The 19157-nt window shown below is 33.3% G+C and overlaps 1 protein-coding gene across 1 annotated transcript; it reads right to left on the bottom strand.

The window, feature by feature from the left end:
- Positions 1-1817: 1817 nt before the first annotated feature.
- Positions 1818-6603, bottom strand: LOC142608443 (uncharacterized). Its single transcript, XM_075780223.1, has 9 exons — positions 6202-6603; positions 4359-4545; positions 4126-4259; positions 3732-3844; positions 3294-3540; positions 2618-2773; positions 2406-2485; positions 2247-2296; positions 1818-1966 (listed from the first exon to the last, which is right to left on the bottom strand). The coding sequence occupies exons 1-9, from the start codon at positions 6592-6594 to the stop codon at positions 1833-1835; spliced, it is 1494 nt and encodes a 497-aa protein (XP_075636338.1). The 5' UTR covers positions 6595-6603; the 3' UTR covers positions 1818-1832.
- Positions 6604-19157: the final 12554 nt, after the last annotated feature.

Genomic DNA, 19157 nt, shown 5'->3' with positions numbered 1-19157 from the left:
TCTCGTTGATTATCATTTCCATCATTGAAAGAAAGGTTCAATAAATTTAAGCATAATTAAAATGTGCTAATTAATGATCAGTTAAAAACTTAAGAGAGAAAGATGACTAGTGACTACCTGTGTTGCACGAGTATTCCAACCATATATTAACATACGGTAGCATTGTATAATGTGCACACGAGGACAATTACCTTTTTTTTTTTTGACCCTATAGCAAGAGTCACACACAAAACATTCGCACTAGAAGGTACGAATTAATTTACTCATTTGCTTTGTAGAAGTGGGACTGTGCATCACTCATTGTCTGTGGGGTTGGTTTTTAGGGCTTGGTGAGTTGGGTTGAGTTACAAATTTTTTTGATAGTGGATCAAGTTGGGTTTGTATCATAAAATTTCAAACCCGCTAAATCTGACCCGATCTACTCATATATTTAAAATATATTATATAATTAATAAAATTTAAAAAATAACAGCTAGCTCTTTTTATCTTATATAAAAACCAATTAATTCACACAAACCCTAGTAAATTACTATTGTTGTTTAGTCATTAGTGTTGTTTGTCTTTAAGGAGTTACATTGATACTAATTTTTGGTTTAAAAAAAAATATTTATATTTTTTTCTACTCAATTTAATAATAATAATAATAATAATAATAATAATAATAATAATAATAAATAAAAATAAAAATTTGTCTAACCCATGAGTTCAACCCTATCCAACCTGACCCATGTGAGTTGGGTTGGATTTACGTGATAGGTTAGGTTAGGTTGAATTTTTTTTACCCACTATAATGGGTTGGATAAAAAAATCATCTTAATCCAATCCATGCACATTCCTAAATGTGGACCATAAAGGTGCAAAAGTCTAGACTCTAGAAACATTCTCCCTCACCCAAAAAAAAGGTGTGAAACTCATTCTCCTTGACTGAAAAATTGTCAATCATAGGTCGCATAATGTCAAAATAATGGCCACGCCTGAAAATGCACTAAGGGCTTGCCTATGTAGTCATAAAGACCAACAATTGGAGAGCAACCTTCATCAATATTTGAACTGTGGAAGTCCAATATTCTCTACCATGTATCTTTCTAAAAGTCACTTTGCTTTTGCCTCTATTTCTCTTCTAGGTTAATATATGGAGCCATTTGTTATTTGCTCATAAGAGAGCTTGGGAAAAAGAATAATAGTGGAAGTTTACCTTTGTTGAATGAGGACCACGGCCATACACGGCAAGTGATATATGGGTATTAATTAATGAAGTGGTGCTCGAGGGCATAACAAAAGGATAATAAATGAAAAAGTTGGTCCCTAATGGGGTGGCATGCCCACCAATATCAAAATTTTAGGGCCTATTTTGTGGATGAGGCAATAAAACTCTTTTTACCTTGTTTCCCCACAAATGCATATAATGTGGTCACATATACATGCACTTTAAATCCATTAAAAACCAGTGGATTCCAAGAAAGAAATTCTAAGTCTTGGTCATTATAATTATGGGTAATGTTATGTTTTTACAATAAATTATAAGTATTAATTTGTTATTGGTGGGTGAAAAAGTAGTGTTAGTGATCGGCTTATATTAGAACCAATAACAGTTTGACACTAAAGATTTATTTTGAAAATATTGTAAACATAACAGTATTCTATGATTAGTTCTTTAATGATATCATATTACGTGTAATAATCGCTCAACCATAACCATCATGAGGGCAGGAATTTAGAATACTTAATATTTTTTTTTCATTGATTTCGGATTGAGCATTAGCTACATTATTTGGCTGCATAATTCTTGCTGAAAACTAATTGTGGAGTTCCTCTGATATATATTAAACATGCTATTTGAACGCTAGAAGATCATTGTGGTAATTGGCAATCCATTTTTCAATTATCTTGACCTCTGTCTTTCTTTGAATAACCAACCATTGCGGATCACTTGGCTTTGCCACGAGTATGTCCAAGCAATGAGAACCTACAGAAAGTGAACATTTAGCACACTTAGGTCTAAAACAAAACAGTATCTTCGAAACCTATAATTGTATGATGATAATTATCATAAAGATTTTAATTAGGAAATAGTGAACTTAATAATTAACCATCATTTTAACAATGAAACAGGCACCATAGGTTGTATGCATGATTTTTCTTCCTTAATAATAGTTTATTTAACCATTGTTTTGTTTATATTATGTCTTTTTTTCTTTTCTTTTTTTCCCTTCAGGCAACAATCTTTTTAAAGAAATGATCAATACCATTAACTGTAGTGACAGCAAGAATGCTTTCTGATATGTTCTCCAAAACCCTATGATCAAAGATTGGACAAACGAATAAGTAGGTAGAATACAATAAAATTTTCAAACTTCCAAATAAAATGAATAACTTAAAAACTGATTTATATATTCTTTGTTTACCCGCCACTACTATAAGGATCTCTTAGTCCGTTAGAGAATATAATATTGCTACCAAACCTATGGAGTGTGAGTTTCAAATCCTGCAATAATTTGTGTCATTTGACAAATATCAGAGGCCCAAAGAGTAATTTGCAACGAGTAACATCACTGAGTACAGACAAAATCATCAGAAGTAATTTTGAAATGTTTAACAAAGTTAATTAAAAACATACTTGACCACCGTAATAAGTTGTCACCCAGTGAGGCTGAGGCATGACACCGTATAAGCTCTTGCATTCATTGATGAATTTGTTTAGATTGAAAGGTGCTGGTGGGAACATTGAGTCCTTGCTACCGTGGCCAATGGGCATAACCATCTCACTACATGTCTGAACATATAATATAATATAGATTAGTCATATCAATATAACAAATTCAAACAAATTCCGTACACCCACTCGTGTTTGTAGTCGGAAGAAATTCCTCATTCTTTCCCTAAATAAATAAATAAATAAAGAGAAGAGATATCCAGTAGCAGCAAATAATTTTGTGCCAAATTTTTATTTTTTTTATTTAGTACATTTTGATGCACATTTGGATACTTTTAGCCTTTTAGGTGGGATCTACTTAGTGAAGGGGTAATGATGCCAAAACTAATCACCAATAGAGCCATTTTGAAGTGCATCTAGAGGTATACTTCTCATAATTCTTGACTAAAATTTTCTACTATTACTATTTTTAAAATAATTAGCTTAATCTTATAATATATAACATTTAAAACATGTTAACACTATGCTTTTTTGCTTATTAGAAGACCTAAACTTACAATTAATATAGCTAATATTATCATCACTAATTCAACGAGTGATAAGTTAAATATTAAATGTAATGTAGAACTCTGAAAGCTACCTGCCAGCTCCACCCATCAAGGGTTTTAGTTGGATGATTGAATTCATTCATGTCATAGCATGTATGGTTTCCCATATAAGCAACTACACCCGCATATATTCGGCCAAGAGTATCGGTTCCTACAGAAGCTCCATCTATGGCACTGCACAGAACGCTAAGTGGATATGTTGGAGGGTGATTATATTGAGCTGCATCAGAATATATTGAGTCCAAATAGTCCTTGAGATCAAAGGATCTATTTAACCGACTGTGGAGACAAAAGGTTTAGATTGATTAGAAATGACACCTAGAAGCAAGATCCTCTCCATTTCATGAATAATAGGGTTTTATTTTCTGAATTTATCAGTGTTCCACGTTATGTAAAATTGATCAATCTAAAATGGAGAGAATTATTTTCTTAGAATTGTATATAACAATGAGGCAAAACTGTGGTAGTACTTGCAAGTATTGAATATCTTGCTAAGGGCTTCAAGACCATGAGGCTTTGAAGCAACCCTATCAATTTCCGCCCATGATTTCCGTATGGTTTCGTAGCAACTTTCACTAGTTTCCTGCACCGGACATCACAGTTTTTATAAGCTTTTGAAGGCAGCTCTTAAATTGAGTAATACTAACGATACAATATTTTCAAAACTGTTAGCATGACTTACTATGATTGAAGCAGAATAACTTTTATTTTAGTTCACCATTAACGTTAATTCTATTATGCACAAATAACATGTGTTACGTGCATATCATGTAATAGTTGTAAAAAATGATGTATCTCTAAATTTATTTTTTAAAATTGATTTTAGCATTAAATCCATAAATATAAAGTAAGGTAATGCGTTACTTTAAAATCCTTGGTTACTACAGAGTAGTATCCAGCTTGTGGTGCGATGGTGTCAAAGTACAGGATTGGAGCTGAAGAAGCTACAGCTCCAAGGGCAATATGCGGATACTTTAGCCGAAACCATGATGCAAGCACTGTAAAATTACATATAAAAGAGAAAAATAAATTAAGAAAAAGCATGAAAAAGTTAGTGATCGACTAGTAGCCTAAAAAATGGATTTATAGTGACTTACTTCCCCCATAGGAACCTCCAATAACAATTACCGGAGAATTTTCTGCAGATAACTTTTTCTTTACGTATAAGAGCACAGCAGCATAATCGGCTATAGCCTGAACTGAGTTGAAATAACCACGAGTGCTTTCATTTTTCATAGCCGCTTCCATTGACCCAAATGGTACTGATTTCCCATAGTACCGATGCTATTTAGAATCAATAATATATACAACAATTTCTTAGTGTAAGATTCCAATATATATCACATCAGTAAAATGGAAAAAAATTTCTCCATCTGAGATGGATTCCTTTCATGGTTCAATTCAAATATTACAATTTAATGACCATTTATTGTCATGTTATTTAGATTAATAAAAAAAAGTGTCATCTTATTTATAATTTTCAATAACGTTTTACTATGTATATTGTTAGATACAACAAATAAATATTAGATCCAGTTCTCAAATAAATAAAAAAAGCTAATTATATATATATATATATAGACACACACACAGGGGGCGTAGGCAGGATTTTTTCTTTGAGAGGGCTGAATTACTTATTCATATGTTAGTCATAAATCATGCATATATTATATACAAAATGATCAATGAAATTAAATAATATTTCTAAACTCAAAGCAGTGTACAAAAATGAGTAATTTGCTATAAACATAAAACCAAAAAAAAAAAAAAAATTCCTATAAAAGTTATGTTCAACGGTGATCTTTCATAGATTAAAATTTATTCATTATCAATTCTATAGGATTTCCTATTCAAATCTTCAAATAAATAAATCTCTATTGCAACCGAAGTTTTCTTCTAGAAAAAGATAAAAAAAAAAAATTCAATGTTAGCACAACTGATCAAGCACCTAAATCCAAAAGTAAAAGGTAATATCAGCTAGAGAAAAAAAAAGAGAAAATAAGATAAAAAAAATCAAATTTATGGGTGGATAAAACCTCATAAGTTCAAGTAGTGCACCGTGCACAATGCACTTCAAAATTGAACATTGATTACATAGCACTTTTGCATTCTTATTATAAATGTTAAAAGAGAAATGATATGTCCACAACATTTTTACAACAAATTCTAAGTGGCAGGATGTTACTGGTTGTTATTGTTGGGGCAAAAAAGTAATCTTAGTGTTAGGTTCAAATATCATCCAATAACAACTAACCACCTATGATTTGTTGTAAAAATGTTGTAAAAATATTGTGGACGTAGCACCTCTCATATTAAAAAGGATGGACATATAGCAACTAAGCATTTATTAGGTTTTGTTAAAAGCATTTGTTTTCTTTGGGTGGGGTGTACAATGTATATAAAAACTAACAGTGGAGTGTTGCATTGTATCATTGCAAGATTTCAAAGGGTAGACTGGGTTCCATGAAATTTTTTGGGTGGCCAATTGATACAATATTTTAAAGCCCAACTTATTTTTGTAGAAGTGTAACTTATTTTTATACTATTATAAGGGGCCTCAATAGTTTTTTGGGTTGGGGGGGGGGGGGGGTGGTTCCTAACGATATATGTGCCTCTGCCTCCATATATATATAAATATATATATATATATATATATATATATATATATATATATCCCTCTTATTAATGAGTGCTCTTAGAAAATTTGTTAATAAATTATTTTAAGAAATTTTTAATACCACTTTAATAGAAAATATAAACATTGTCAAAAAAATTAATTACCTTTTTCTTTTTTTATAAAAAATTTATAAAAATATTTCCTAAACCAATAATCCTAATGCATCTATACACACACACGCATGTGTGTGGAAGTTGGTTATGAGTTTATATATAGTTATTGTGAAACGTGAAATAATTGACATATTCGCTTTAAGGTTTTACCTCTATGTATACTTGGAGAGCCTTAAACCTTGGGGCATTATCACTGAGAAATCCAATGATGGGCAAATCGTCATCCAAGGATTCTTCTGCGCCAAGATACGCAAATATTGGTGCACTTGCATTTGCTCCACCCCAATACCTAGAGTTGATCACATATCTTTGTTTGAAAGTGGTGTAGCTATCAGGCCTATAGTTGAAGTGATCAAGTGTTTGGGTGTAATAGTAGGTTTTGAGAACTTCAAGATTGGATATTGAAGGTGTGGTTTGGGGTTCATGCTGCGTTGTTTTTCTTTGGGTTCCAAGCCTTGGCATGTTAAAAGCAAAAACAGACGCAGAAAATGTGAAAACTAGGAAGAACAAAGAAAGCAGTTGAAATGATCTAAGAGTATCCATGGCAAAGTATACTATAAAATATGCAGATTATCTCATGAAAAGTTCTATCTAGAGCTTCCTTGAGACTTGAGAAATAGAAGGTTTGATGTTAGACAATTGTGAATTGACACATATTTATACTACAAGGTTTAACACTACCTTAACCCCCACGGCTCCACCACACTATTTGTTTATTGGGATTTATCGTTTATGAGGATAAAGGTGTTTCATATATAGATAATGAGTGAAATAGTGTGATAAAAACTGGAAAAGATATTTCCTTTTTTTAATTAATAAAAAAAAAACTTGTCTTATTATATGAATCGTTATATACCTAGAAATTACCAAATTATCGTGATATGGCTAGGTGCATGAAGTGCTTGCCTCTGTATAGATCGATAGCCTTTGCTGACCTAATTAAACTTTGTCCACTTTGATGGCGTACATATATTCGACCTCAGCTCTTGTTTTCTCACTGTTGGTTTAGGAGGTCTCCAAGGCAAGGAATCTTGTCAACTATGATAAGTATATATATTGGGTTCACTTTTTTTTCCCCAAGCCATTGCCTTTATGGATTGAGAAGGTGTAGAGTTTATTTAGACCCCTTAGACCACAATTGGATTAACCTAGTTAACAAGCTAATTTTTTACTTAGTCTAAATTCCAGATCTAGATTAATACAATCAAATAATCATATCAATGCAAAGTGCGGAATATAAAAACACAAAGATATGATGACCCATTAAAACCAAACTGGTAAAAAACTTAGGGAGGATTTAACCTAGCTATCCTCAAGGTAAACTTGAATCCACTATAAAAGAATCGAAATTGTACAATAGCGACTTAGACCACTATCATCCTATTGCTACCACCAATAGAAACTTACTGACACGACCACGTGCAAACTCTGAGACCACGAACTCCTTCTTTCTTGGATTCTCCAGCAAGTGCAAGAACTCTCGCTTGTGTATCTTTAAGCTATTATGGCAGCAACTGAATGATCATCAAGTTTTTGAAACAATCTCCTTCTTGATAATCCTAAACTTGTATGAAGGCAAGCACCTCTCAGATCTCACAAGAGATTTACACAAACAGCAATATGAGCAACCTAAAAAACGTGACTAGGGTTTGCCTTTTATACCTAGGGCAAAACATAAAACCCTACACGTCATATGGGCTTAGGGCTGAGTTGGAAATTCTGCAGAAAAAACAATCTGCACGACTTTTGATTGGTTGAGTCTAATTCTCGATTGATCGAGCTAGACAGATTTACACAGTAACTTCTGCAGTTAACTCGATTCCAACTTTACATGAATGTCATAATTTGAGCAAGTCTAAAACAAGACTAAACATCTGTTTTAATCATGGTTTGCCAACAATACACATTAGAGTTCTAATACATTAGTTCCTAAGTACTTAGAACCTAACAAATTCCCCCTTTGGCAATTCGTGACAAAACACAAATAAAAGCTCAAAGTTTACAAAGAAAAGCCCTTTACAAAAATATGCCCATTTTAACAAATCCAATCCTAACTACTATCCATTAGTTGCAAGTGTAGACAGTAGCTCAATGGAATCAACCTGTATATTTCTCGAAACACTAAACAAAACACATAAACGTATGTGTGGAAAATATAAGTAAATAAACATAAAAATCTTGATTTCACAAAACACAAGATATAGACAAATATCAATGAATAACTCATAAGCATAAGTCTATAAACAGTGAAACAAGAATCATATCCAAAAATAAAATAATGAAACTCCCCCTAACAAGAATACTACAAGAGCCAAAAAACAATAAGAACACAGTGAAGCATCTAGATACAATCTAATCTCCACAGGCTCTCAAAGAACAAAGTCCCAACCTCTCCAAATCTCCAAAACTCCCCCTAACAAGATATACAATCTACTCCCCCTTTTTGTGACGGAATGCCAAATGACAAATCAAAATCCATCATCAAAAGGAGGTGGCGAAGACGAACGTCTAAGAAGCGCCAAGTCTGCTCGCAAAGCACGGATCTTGTCCAAAATGTCCACCAAAATCTGACCATGAGCCGCCTGAACGGTCATGACAGACTCCAATGTACAACGAATGTCAAAGTCATCGGAAGCTGATGGTGGAGGAACATTAGCAGCAACATCTCCTACAGGATCAGTAGACTTCTCACCAGATGGAACACCTGTAGAAGAAGAAGGGGGTACGGTACTAGAAGACTCAACTCTAGGATGTTTAGAGCGCTCTCTCATCTGAGCAGCCCTCTGCTTAAGAAAAGTGGCACCTATAGGAGTAATAACATGGACGGGCTTAGAAATGGGGAAGTCAGACAAACCTAAAAACAACAAAATCCTATGAATGAAAATAGGATGAAAAAGAGCATGAGCCGTAGAGGAACTCCTATAAAATTCATTCAAAGAACGAAGAAACAGATGAGGGAAACTAATAGAAGCATCTGTAACAAGAGCATACAAAAATGCACATCGCTTTAAAGGAATGGTGTGCAGATGCGAAATAGGTCACAAGAAATGACACGCTATCCTAAAGAAAAGATAGGTAGACTTAGTGAGCTCAGCAGAAGTGATCTGAGAATCAAAACCCCACCGGATAGAAGAACCAGTGATGTATGACATGATGTCGTCTAGGGGATGAGACACATTATAGGGGTAAACGGGATGTTAAACAAGAGGCACCCCAAGAGCACCAGCCACTACTGAAGGGGTAATGATGTACGCATCACCACGAATCTAGCTCCTCACAAGAGTGCCGGAATCATAGGGGTGAACAGAGAGGTTCGAATAGAACTCTCTAATTAAGATGGCTGGAGGAGGAGAATCAAAATCCAAAAGAGACAACCAGCCTCGACGCTCAAAGTTTGCCTTAATGGCATGATCAATCTCATCTAACAGAACCCTATGCTTAGCCCAAATCTTTCTCTTAGTGTCAAGGGTCTCAAACGTCGCTTGGTGCTTCTTACTCAAGAACCTATCACTCTCAAAAGAAGGATAAGAAATAGAGGTGGATGACCTATTGGCTCTAGTCTTCCTAGGCATGGTGCTAGAGTAAGAAATAGAGACACACGAGAAAGAGCAAAAAAAAAAACACACACATGGGCAGATTGCAAGTTAGCACAAAAAAAAAAAATCTATATGATGCATGAATAGATAAATGTCATGATGCATGCACTAATGCAGTGACAACAAGTTCAAAATTTTAAGTTTAGAATCACAAAATTGGCTTGAGCAAAGAGTTTAAAACAAAAACTCCAAAATTTCGTAAAACCACTTGTTGAAATTTTACTCAATTTACCAATTGATCATTGCACAAGTTAGATAACAATTTAGAATGATCAATTACATCAAACCAACAAGCTAATTTCATCAATCAAACTCAATTTGAACAAAATCCCCAATTCGGATCAAAACAAGCCCTAGAATTTTCAATTCTTCACAAAACACCATATTGATCAAATTAAACACCATAAATCATGAAGATAGCATTGTATGACCCATTGATCAATTTCAATAAATATGGCTTGAATCATCAAAAATCCCAAAATATGCTTAGGTCCGAAAATTCCTCTTAAATGCATGAATTTTTGCATGAAACATGAAATAAAATGCAAAAGAAAGGGTATAAAGGTCTTATCGGCCTTTGGAGAGAAAAACCTTGCAAAAAGAACGGAGGAAAATGACAAAAATTTGATTGAAGCCTTGACCAGATCGTATAGAGAGAGAGTTTGAAAAACTTTTCGAAAAGAGAAAAGAACACGTGAAAAGAAATCATTTTTAAAAAGTCTTTACACGATTTTCGATCGATCGAAAAACAGATTCGATCGGTCAAAAATGCTTCGATTGATCGAAAACCAATCGAGCATCGATTGAAACAGACAGAGGCTAACCAAAAATTTAATCGCAATTTCGATCGATCAAAAAACAGATTCGACCGGTCGAAATTCTGGAAAACATAGTTTTTTGAAAAAAAGAAGTAATTTGATGCAAAAACTCCTCAAAGCATTGAAAAGTATGAATAAAATGCATGAGTATGAGATGAAATGGTTTTCAAAAACACAAGTTTTGAACCCAGTTTCCCAAAATTAAGATTTTCCAAAGATATTCCTTGAATTCTCAAGCATCAAAATGATTTTGCAAAATACTCACGGCATTTTCAAACTTGGTTAGTCAGACCAAAAACACACACAATAACATGTACAAAGTTTTGCAAAGACTAACTTGTGCAGTGTGTACAACTAGCAAAAACTTGAGATACATGTGAGGTGAGATGTAAGTGGAAATCAACCACAAAGTCTTCAAAATTCATCACAAAGAATTTGAAAGAGACTATCACCTAAAGAGTTACATCATATAACTCCCACATCTCCTAGATCATAAGCTTACAATCATGTAAGTTTCTTGAGTTTGCCTTATAATGTACACACAGTTTTTAAGTTTTTGAGAAACTTATTAAATAAAAGCCAGGATAATGTACACACCAATTTTATTTATTTGATTTAGCATTAAGTCCAATAATGTACACACCAATTTTAAGCATTTAAACCGAGGCTACACCTTATGTTCTTTTTGTGCATGTGCTATACTTTCTTGAGCACAAAATCTTACGATATGCACTAAGGTGTTCATGGTTTGCTAGTGAACAGTGGTGAGATGGTTATTTATGCCTTTCTCAAAAGGTTCAAGTCTGACAGTTTAAGATTGGTGACTTCAAGATCACGACAAAGTAGTCAATAACTACAAACATCTTCCCACATAACATGCACTACAAAGCTTTAACTAGTAAAGTGCAAGAAATAAGCTCATCCAAGCTAAACATGGTACATAGACATGTTATGTGTAAATAAATTGACCAACCTTGTTTTCAAAGCCAAGAAAATAAATGCAACACACATTTTGCTTTCTCCTTTTTTTTTTTTTTTAAACAAAAACCTAGAATGAAATGCATGAGTGTTATGCAATGCAAATCCTAGAAAAAAATGGTCACAGAGAGTAGAGCAATGAAGCACAAGAACCATGTCAGAAAGACTCACTTAAATTGAGCCATTTGCATCTAAAGTCTTTTAGATGCACCCTTTAGATGCACCTTGAGCATTGGAGTTCTTAGTCATATTAGAATGATTTCCAACTCCAGAATTGGAATAAAGGTTTAGAGCCTTTACCAACTCACCAATAAGTATCATAGGATCTTATGCTTGAGGCACATGTACTTTTGGTTTGTTTACTCTCTTAACTGCTTGAAGCTTGTAACAGTTTGGATGAATGTGCCCAGACTTTCCACAAAAATGACAAACCCATGCAAACTTATCATGTGTCTTGTTCTTAGAAAGGGTAGAATTTTGAGGTTTAAACTCTTTCAGATCAACCCTAATCTTCTTGAGATGAGTAACTTCTATGGGTTTGACAACTTCACTAACAACCTCACTCACAAGGGGGTTCAGAAGAAGATGAAGGAACAAAGATTGTGGAATTAGATGCAGACACATTGATGCTTTCTACAAATCCTAAACCAGTTTTGTTGGAAGGAGACTTTTGAACACTCAACATCTGATCAAGTTTGGAACTAGCAGACCTATTCGTTTGTTCTTTAGCAAAAGATAGTTCATGTTCTAAAGATTTAAATTTATCAAGCAAAAATGTCTTCACATTATTCAAAAGTTCAGTAGCATCAAATAAATTCACAAGCAAATTTTTCATATCAAGCTCAAGAGATGCAATTTTCTTTAAGCCTAATTCAATATTCATGGTATCCTTTGCAGCAACTTTGCAAAGTTTATTGTAGGCTTCTTGAAGATCTGTATCCTCAGAGAGTTCCCCATCAGAAGGGTTCTCTTCAACAATCACATTCTCATTGACTACAATAGTAGCAGTGAAAGCAATGAAGTTTCTATCCTCGTCACAGCCAGACTTATCATCAAAAAATTCATCATCACTAAGGGTTACAGCCATAGCCTTACCCTTAGACCTCAAGAATGTTGGACATTTAGATTTCATATGACCATACCCTTGACATCCAAAACATTGAGGACCCATAGAATTATTAGAAGATTGACCTACTTTTTCTCTAGGTTTATCAATTTTGTTAACCTTAGTGGGATCATTCTTCTTAAAATTTCTAGGTTCATCAGTGTTTTTACCTCTTGTCCTTCTATTGCTATTTCTAAGGAAATTCTTAAAGTTCTTGGCAAGATAAGCAATCTCTATAGCAGAGAGTTCATCATCAACAGACTTAAGAACCATTGATTTGGATTTGCTAGTTTTGGGTAGGTCAAACTCATAGGACTGAAGAGATCCTACAAGTTCATCAATAGGGATGGAGTCCACATCTTTGCTGTTAGTGATGGCAGTCATTTTGGGTCTAAAAATTTCAGTTAAAGATCTAAGAATCTTCCTAACAATTTTGGGTTGATCATATATTTCACCCAAGTTGTAAGCAGAATTAACAATGTCATTTAGTTTAGCATAGAATTCATCAAAAGATTCATCATCAGACATCCTAATGCTTTCAAATCTAGGTGTTAATTGTTGCAACTTATTGATCTTAACTGCATTTGTGCCTTCATGCACAGTTTGGAGAATATTCCAAGTAGTGTGAGCAACCTCAACATTAGAGATTCTCTTAAATTCCTCCATAGAAACAACATTAAAGATAGCATTCATAGCTTTGCTATTGAAGGCTGCTGCTTCTTTTTGAGAAGTCTGCCACTCACTCACTCACAAGAGTAGTGGGCTTCTCCCATCCGTATTCAACAGAGTTCCAAACTCTCTCATCAATGGATTTCAGGAAAGCTTTCATCCTTACTTTCCAGTAAGCATAATTATTCCCATCAAAGTGAGGAGGAATAACAAGAGAGTGTTCGTGTTCCATGACAACAGGGGTCAAGGATCAGCTCAGAGATCAAAAGATCTACACACAAGAGCTACCTGCTCTGATACCACTTGTAGAGTTTATTTAGACCCCTTAGACCACAATTGGATTAACCTATTTAACAAGCCAAGTTATTACTTAGTCCAAATTCCAGATCTAGGTTAACACAATCAAATAATCATATCAATGCAAAGTGCGGAATATAAAAACACAAAGATATGATGACCTAGGAAAACCAAACCGGTAAAAAACCTGGGGAGGATTTAACCTAGCTATCCTCAAGGTAAACCTGAATCCACTATGAAAGAATTGAAGTTGTACAATAGCGACTTAGACCATTAACATCTTATTGCTACCCACCAGTAGAAACTTATTGACACGACCACATGCAAGCTCCGAGACCATAGACTCCTTCTTTCTTGGATTCTTCAGCAAGTACAAGCACTCCTGCTTGTGTATCTTTAAGCTCTTATGGCAGCAACTAAATGATCATCAAGGTCTTAAAGCAGTCTCCTTCTTGATAATCCTAAGCTTGTATGAAGGGAAGCACCTCTCAGATCTCACAAGAGATTCACACAAACAGCAATATGAGTAATCTCAAAAATGTGACTAGGTTTTGCCTTTTATGCTTAGGGCAAAACATAAAACACTACACGTCATATGGGCTTAGGGCTGAATTGAAAATTCTGTAGAAAAAACAATCTGCACAACTTTCGATTGGTCAAGTCTAATTCTCGATCGATCGAGCTAGACAGATTTACACAGTAACTTGATTCCAACTTTATATGAATGTCATACTTTGAGCAAGTCTAAAACAAGAATAAACACCTATTTTGATCATGGTTTGCCAACAATACACATTAGAGTCCTAATACATTAGTTCCTAAGTACTTAGAACCTAATAGAAGGAATTTTATGAGTGTATTTGATAAATGATTTTTGTAACAAATTTATATCAATAATTAATGTAATCTTTTTTAGATATCATGGATTAAAACCTATTACTTCCTCTTCTTAATAACTAAATTTTTTTTTATTAGGTTAAGACAACAATTAACTTAGTAAAGATTTAGATTCCTAGAAAATACAATATGTTTAACCTAATTTATTAGCCAAGTTGTTACTTAGGTTAATTATTTAGATCTAGGTTAGACATTTTTCACACATAACATGCACAGCGAAAAACTAAATAATACAAGATGTGATGACCTTGGAAAACCAATGAAACAACTGGTTTTAAGGTAAAAAAACTTGGGAGAACTATTCTAAGAGAACAATCCATTATATCAAATTGAGATTTACATTCAAGAATACCAATTAATAGTAAATCTAATACAATTACCAAACTGGGCTCTGAACTCCTTAGACTTCATTGATCTTGGACTTACTCTCACATGAACCTCCAGTTCATGTCTTGATCTTCAGTACGCTTGATAGCTGAAGCTTGACTACAACTTCTAACTCCAATGGTATAAACAATATGAGTTTGATCTTCGGTAGGTGCTTGATAGAGTTAGAACGTACAGAACCTCACAAATCTCAAAAGAGTAACTCTAAATGCTTCATGGACTGTTGGACCTTCTTTAAAATTCTGCAGATTTGCAATTCAATAGGTTAAGCCTTCTCTTTGTTTGATCAAGCTTAACAGAGTTTGAATTCTTCTTTTTGCAGCTTGTACATTTTTGAATATTGACCTATATCAACTTAAGTAATGTCTAAAACACTGTAAAGACACTAAGATCTACTTCTAGTCAAGTTTTTGTTTTCGGTTGTTAGGACATATGTGAATCATGTTTGGAACATATGTCAATTTAGAACTGGCTAATCATTTGAAAAAATGCACTTTACTTATATTTGGGTAGATCTAAGATGTGTTTAATATTTCAAAAAACAAAAGTTCAAGTCTAGTGTTGAATCATGCAAATCTGTTTAAGAAACAAGTGAACAAGTGCTAATTCATTAAAGTTCAATAGCTGCTCAACAGATACTATTTATCGAGGCTCGGCAGATAGCTCGACAGTTGTATCTATCGAGAATTACAAAATTCAAATTTTCAGATTTGATTTTCAGCCTATGCTAACATGTATGTGTAGGGTTTCTTTTCTCACAACCCTAGACATATATAAGGCTTATTTTAAAGGCCGTCACATAGAAGAATACAAGGAGAACATATGCAAAAGGTGACCGATACGTTATTCTCTCTTAATGAAGCTATTGCGTCTTTGCGCCTTAGGATTTTGTAACTAAGTGCTTCTTAATCTTCATCATGTTGATGAAGTGAAGAACTTTGCAACCAACATCTTCTTCAAGTTGGTGAGTTAGTCACATACTGGGAGTCGTGCATCTTTGGTTAGTCTCGTACTGGGATCCGTGCAAAAGGGTGGCGTTCATATATTTAAGAGTTTAGAGGTTCTGAAGCAGTAGAAGGTTTCTGCTGTAAGTTCATCTATGAGAATGGTAGAGTTTAGGGACAAAAGTTTTGTACTAGATCTGAAACTTCTCTTTACTATAGTGAATTTTTTTTCAGGAAGATTTCCTTCAAAGTTTTTTTTACTGTGAAACTAGTTTGTTTCATTGGTTTTCCTAGGTTATCATGTCTTGTCTTATTTAATTTTTCGCTGTGCATGATATTGACATGATATTGATGTTTGTTTGTTTTAACAAGTTTTATACATAATAAATCTAATTAACAACTTGGGTTTAAAACTTGTTAATTCTATCAACCAGAGTCTAAATTTTTCCCAATATCGATTTGCCAACATACAACATATAGAACCTAAACATTTATGACTAAATATTTAGAGCCTAACAAACTCTTAATATAGTTGAGATTCAAATCCATATCTCTTATTCGATAATAAAAAAAAACTTAAGTATAGTTTATTTGGTATTGTAGATTAGGTTCTCCAATCAAATTCAAACACATAGTTGTATTGATTATTTTATTTTTTTTCAAAAACTATCAATTTCAATGCAATTACTTATTTAATTTTCGATACAAGATAAAATTTTTACTTTAACCTAATCTAAGTGTATATGTGTGTGAAACTTCCTCCTAGAAATTAGAACCCTGGCCCTTAAACCTAACACCCCCCAAGCACATATACTTGTGGATTGACCATTGCACAAAGGGTGATAAAGTTAATCCTATGCATCGTCGATCCTTAAATTTCAGCTCGTAATTAATTTTAGTCCATGGATTTTAAAGTGTTTCTTTTTAGTCCTAAATTATAAAGTAATTACCTTTAGTACTTCAGAAACTTAAAAGATCAATTTTGGTTCTTAAAGGACTAAAATTGATTATTTTAAATTTTAAGTACTAAAATCGTTTATGTACTAAACTTTAGAAACTAAATGTATCTAAGTTTTGGTGTGTGTAAAAAAAACATACAAACAACTATCATGGTGCTGGAGGATGTAACGTTGTGGCAGGCAAATCAGAATGGCTTACAAATTAGTTTCCATCTTATAATCATAAAAGGAACTTTCTACTCCACCAGCTTCATAGTATTATACATCCCATATCCTTCCATATTTCAAAATTTAAAATTATAATGTCATCAAAGCATATTGACAAATCCCTTTCTTATAATTGGTTTTCACATGAGAGCTGACTAGTAACCTCGTGAGTGAAGCATAATTACTAAGAAATAATGAATTTAATTTTGGTGATGCGGAAAAAAGCTCCCTAGTACTGATGCTTACATTACATGGATTAGGCAGCTGACGCTTGCTAAGCAATTTCACTTTAATTAAAGTATTTTATATGGTGTTTCTTGGAAACTCATAAAGAAAAAGGAAGGAGATGGAATATGACAGTGTAAAGCACAATATCATGTGAAGAGGAATTTCTCTGAAACCCCAATTGAGATGTTGGCTAAACGCACATCCAAAGTGCATTTTAATCATAATTTAATTTTGGTAAAGATGTCATTTTGATTCTTACATTTTGGGGTTATTATTAAATTAGTACCCGTTTGGGTACAGGTTAAACAGACCCAGCGTCTGCGTTTCAGCGTTTTTTTTTTGAGAACGTGCACCGGCCTTTTTTTTTGCTTTTCTAGTGGGTTCTGTGCATTGTTCACAGGACCTACAAACTTCTTTTTTCAACAAAATTTTTATTAAAAATGGGTCCCATGACACTATTCACACATTTAAAAATTATTTTGCTACAGTGTTTTTAGTTTTCAGTTTTCATTTTTCAACAACATAAGCGGTATTTAAACACATCCTTAGTCTCTGTTATTTTTCACTTATTGTCAATTTTCATTAATGAATTAATGATGGGTATCATATAAACTGTAATTTGAAAATTACTACCAAAATCTAAGGACTAAATTAACATTAGCGGTAATATAGGAGCTAAAATGGTATTTTTGCCTTTAAGTTTTTCATATTTTCCTAAATAAATTTAAAAAGAAAAGGAATAAAAGAAAAGGAACCAAATTATAAGTGGATTGAAAAGTTCAACTTTTATCTAATCTACTGTAACTAATTGGTTGATCAACATGTTAGACAAAATATCAAGTAAGCATCAAAGTCCAACAGGCATCTAGATTTATAAGAAGTATATATTAATTAATTATTTCTTATTAGCAAAAAAAAGGTTAATTATCCCTGAAAGGGTGACTGAAATCTTTCAATAAATTGTTCCATAATTTTCTTCAATTAACAAATTAATGAAAAAAAGAACAAAACCCATAATACTTTCCATAACTTGGTTGTTGTGACATTCTTTTTTATGGTGCATTTTGTGGTCAACTGGCCAAGAACTTGTGTAGCTCTAAAGAGCTAGAGATACCTTAGAATCACTTGCCTAATCCTAGATGGTGATGGACCAGTTGACGACTTGACTCTAAAGAGCCAAAAGAGATCAGAATATATAGTGGCAACGCTTTCAAAAATATCATAAGATTCCACAAACAGATGACGCTATATACCAACCACATCACTACGTACCCACCATATATCTAATTATAAATACAGGGAAGATAACTACCTTCACTACCTCAAATTTAGAAGCAAATATCATATAATCTCTCTCAAAGCTATTTTACCAATCAAAATTTAAGAACTACCCTCAAAGAAAAGTAGGTTTCCAGTGATTCTTAGTTGACTGAGAATATTGATATGGTCCTCAATGGGGTGGTACACCTTCCATTATCTTGCTTAGTTCAACAACTTACGGTCCTTTATTTAAGCAAAAGTATAGAATTTTGTGAATAAAGATCTCTCTCTCTCTCTCTCTCTCTCACTCACTAAAGTTTTTGTCTTTATTTAAGCAAAAGTATAAATTTGTGAATAAAGATCTCTCTCTCTCTCTCTCAATTTTTTGTTAGAAATTTTGGTCTGGACTAATCCAAAATGATTATGTTGATATTGGGTTGGGTCCAGACTATTATCAATAATGTTGTTTTTTTGTTTTTGTTTTTGTTTTATTAGAATCTATTATCAAGAATTGTCACTCTTAGTTTTTTCTGCAAATAAAATAAATAAATCAATGCAAATACAAAGAGATGTGCTTAACAAATGCAATTGAAGTGTTGAATGTGTTTGAGGTCCTAGCTTTAGTATACCATCTCTTATAATTCAATTGATTGACACTTTTGAATTTTTTGATAGAGACATTTATGGATCAAATCTTTTCTTTCTAAATGTTAAATTAAAAAAAGAGATTAACTTAAATTCATTGACTTTGATTTTCTGTT

This window comes from Castanea sativa, chromosome 8 (genome assembly GCF_040712315.1).
Source record: "Castanea sativa cultivar Marrone di Chiusa Pesio chromosome 8, ASM4071231v1".
NCBI classification, from domain to species: Eukaryota; Viridiplantae; Streptophyta; class Magnoliopsida; order Fagales; family Fagaceae; genus Castanea; species Castanea sativa.
Note: the sequence above shows the minus strand (reverse complement) of the source record. Positions and strands in the feature narration are given on the sequence as shown.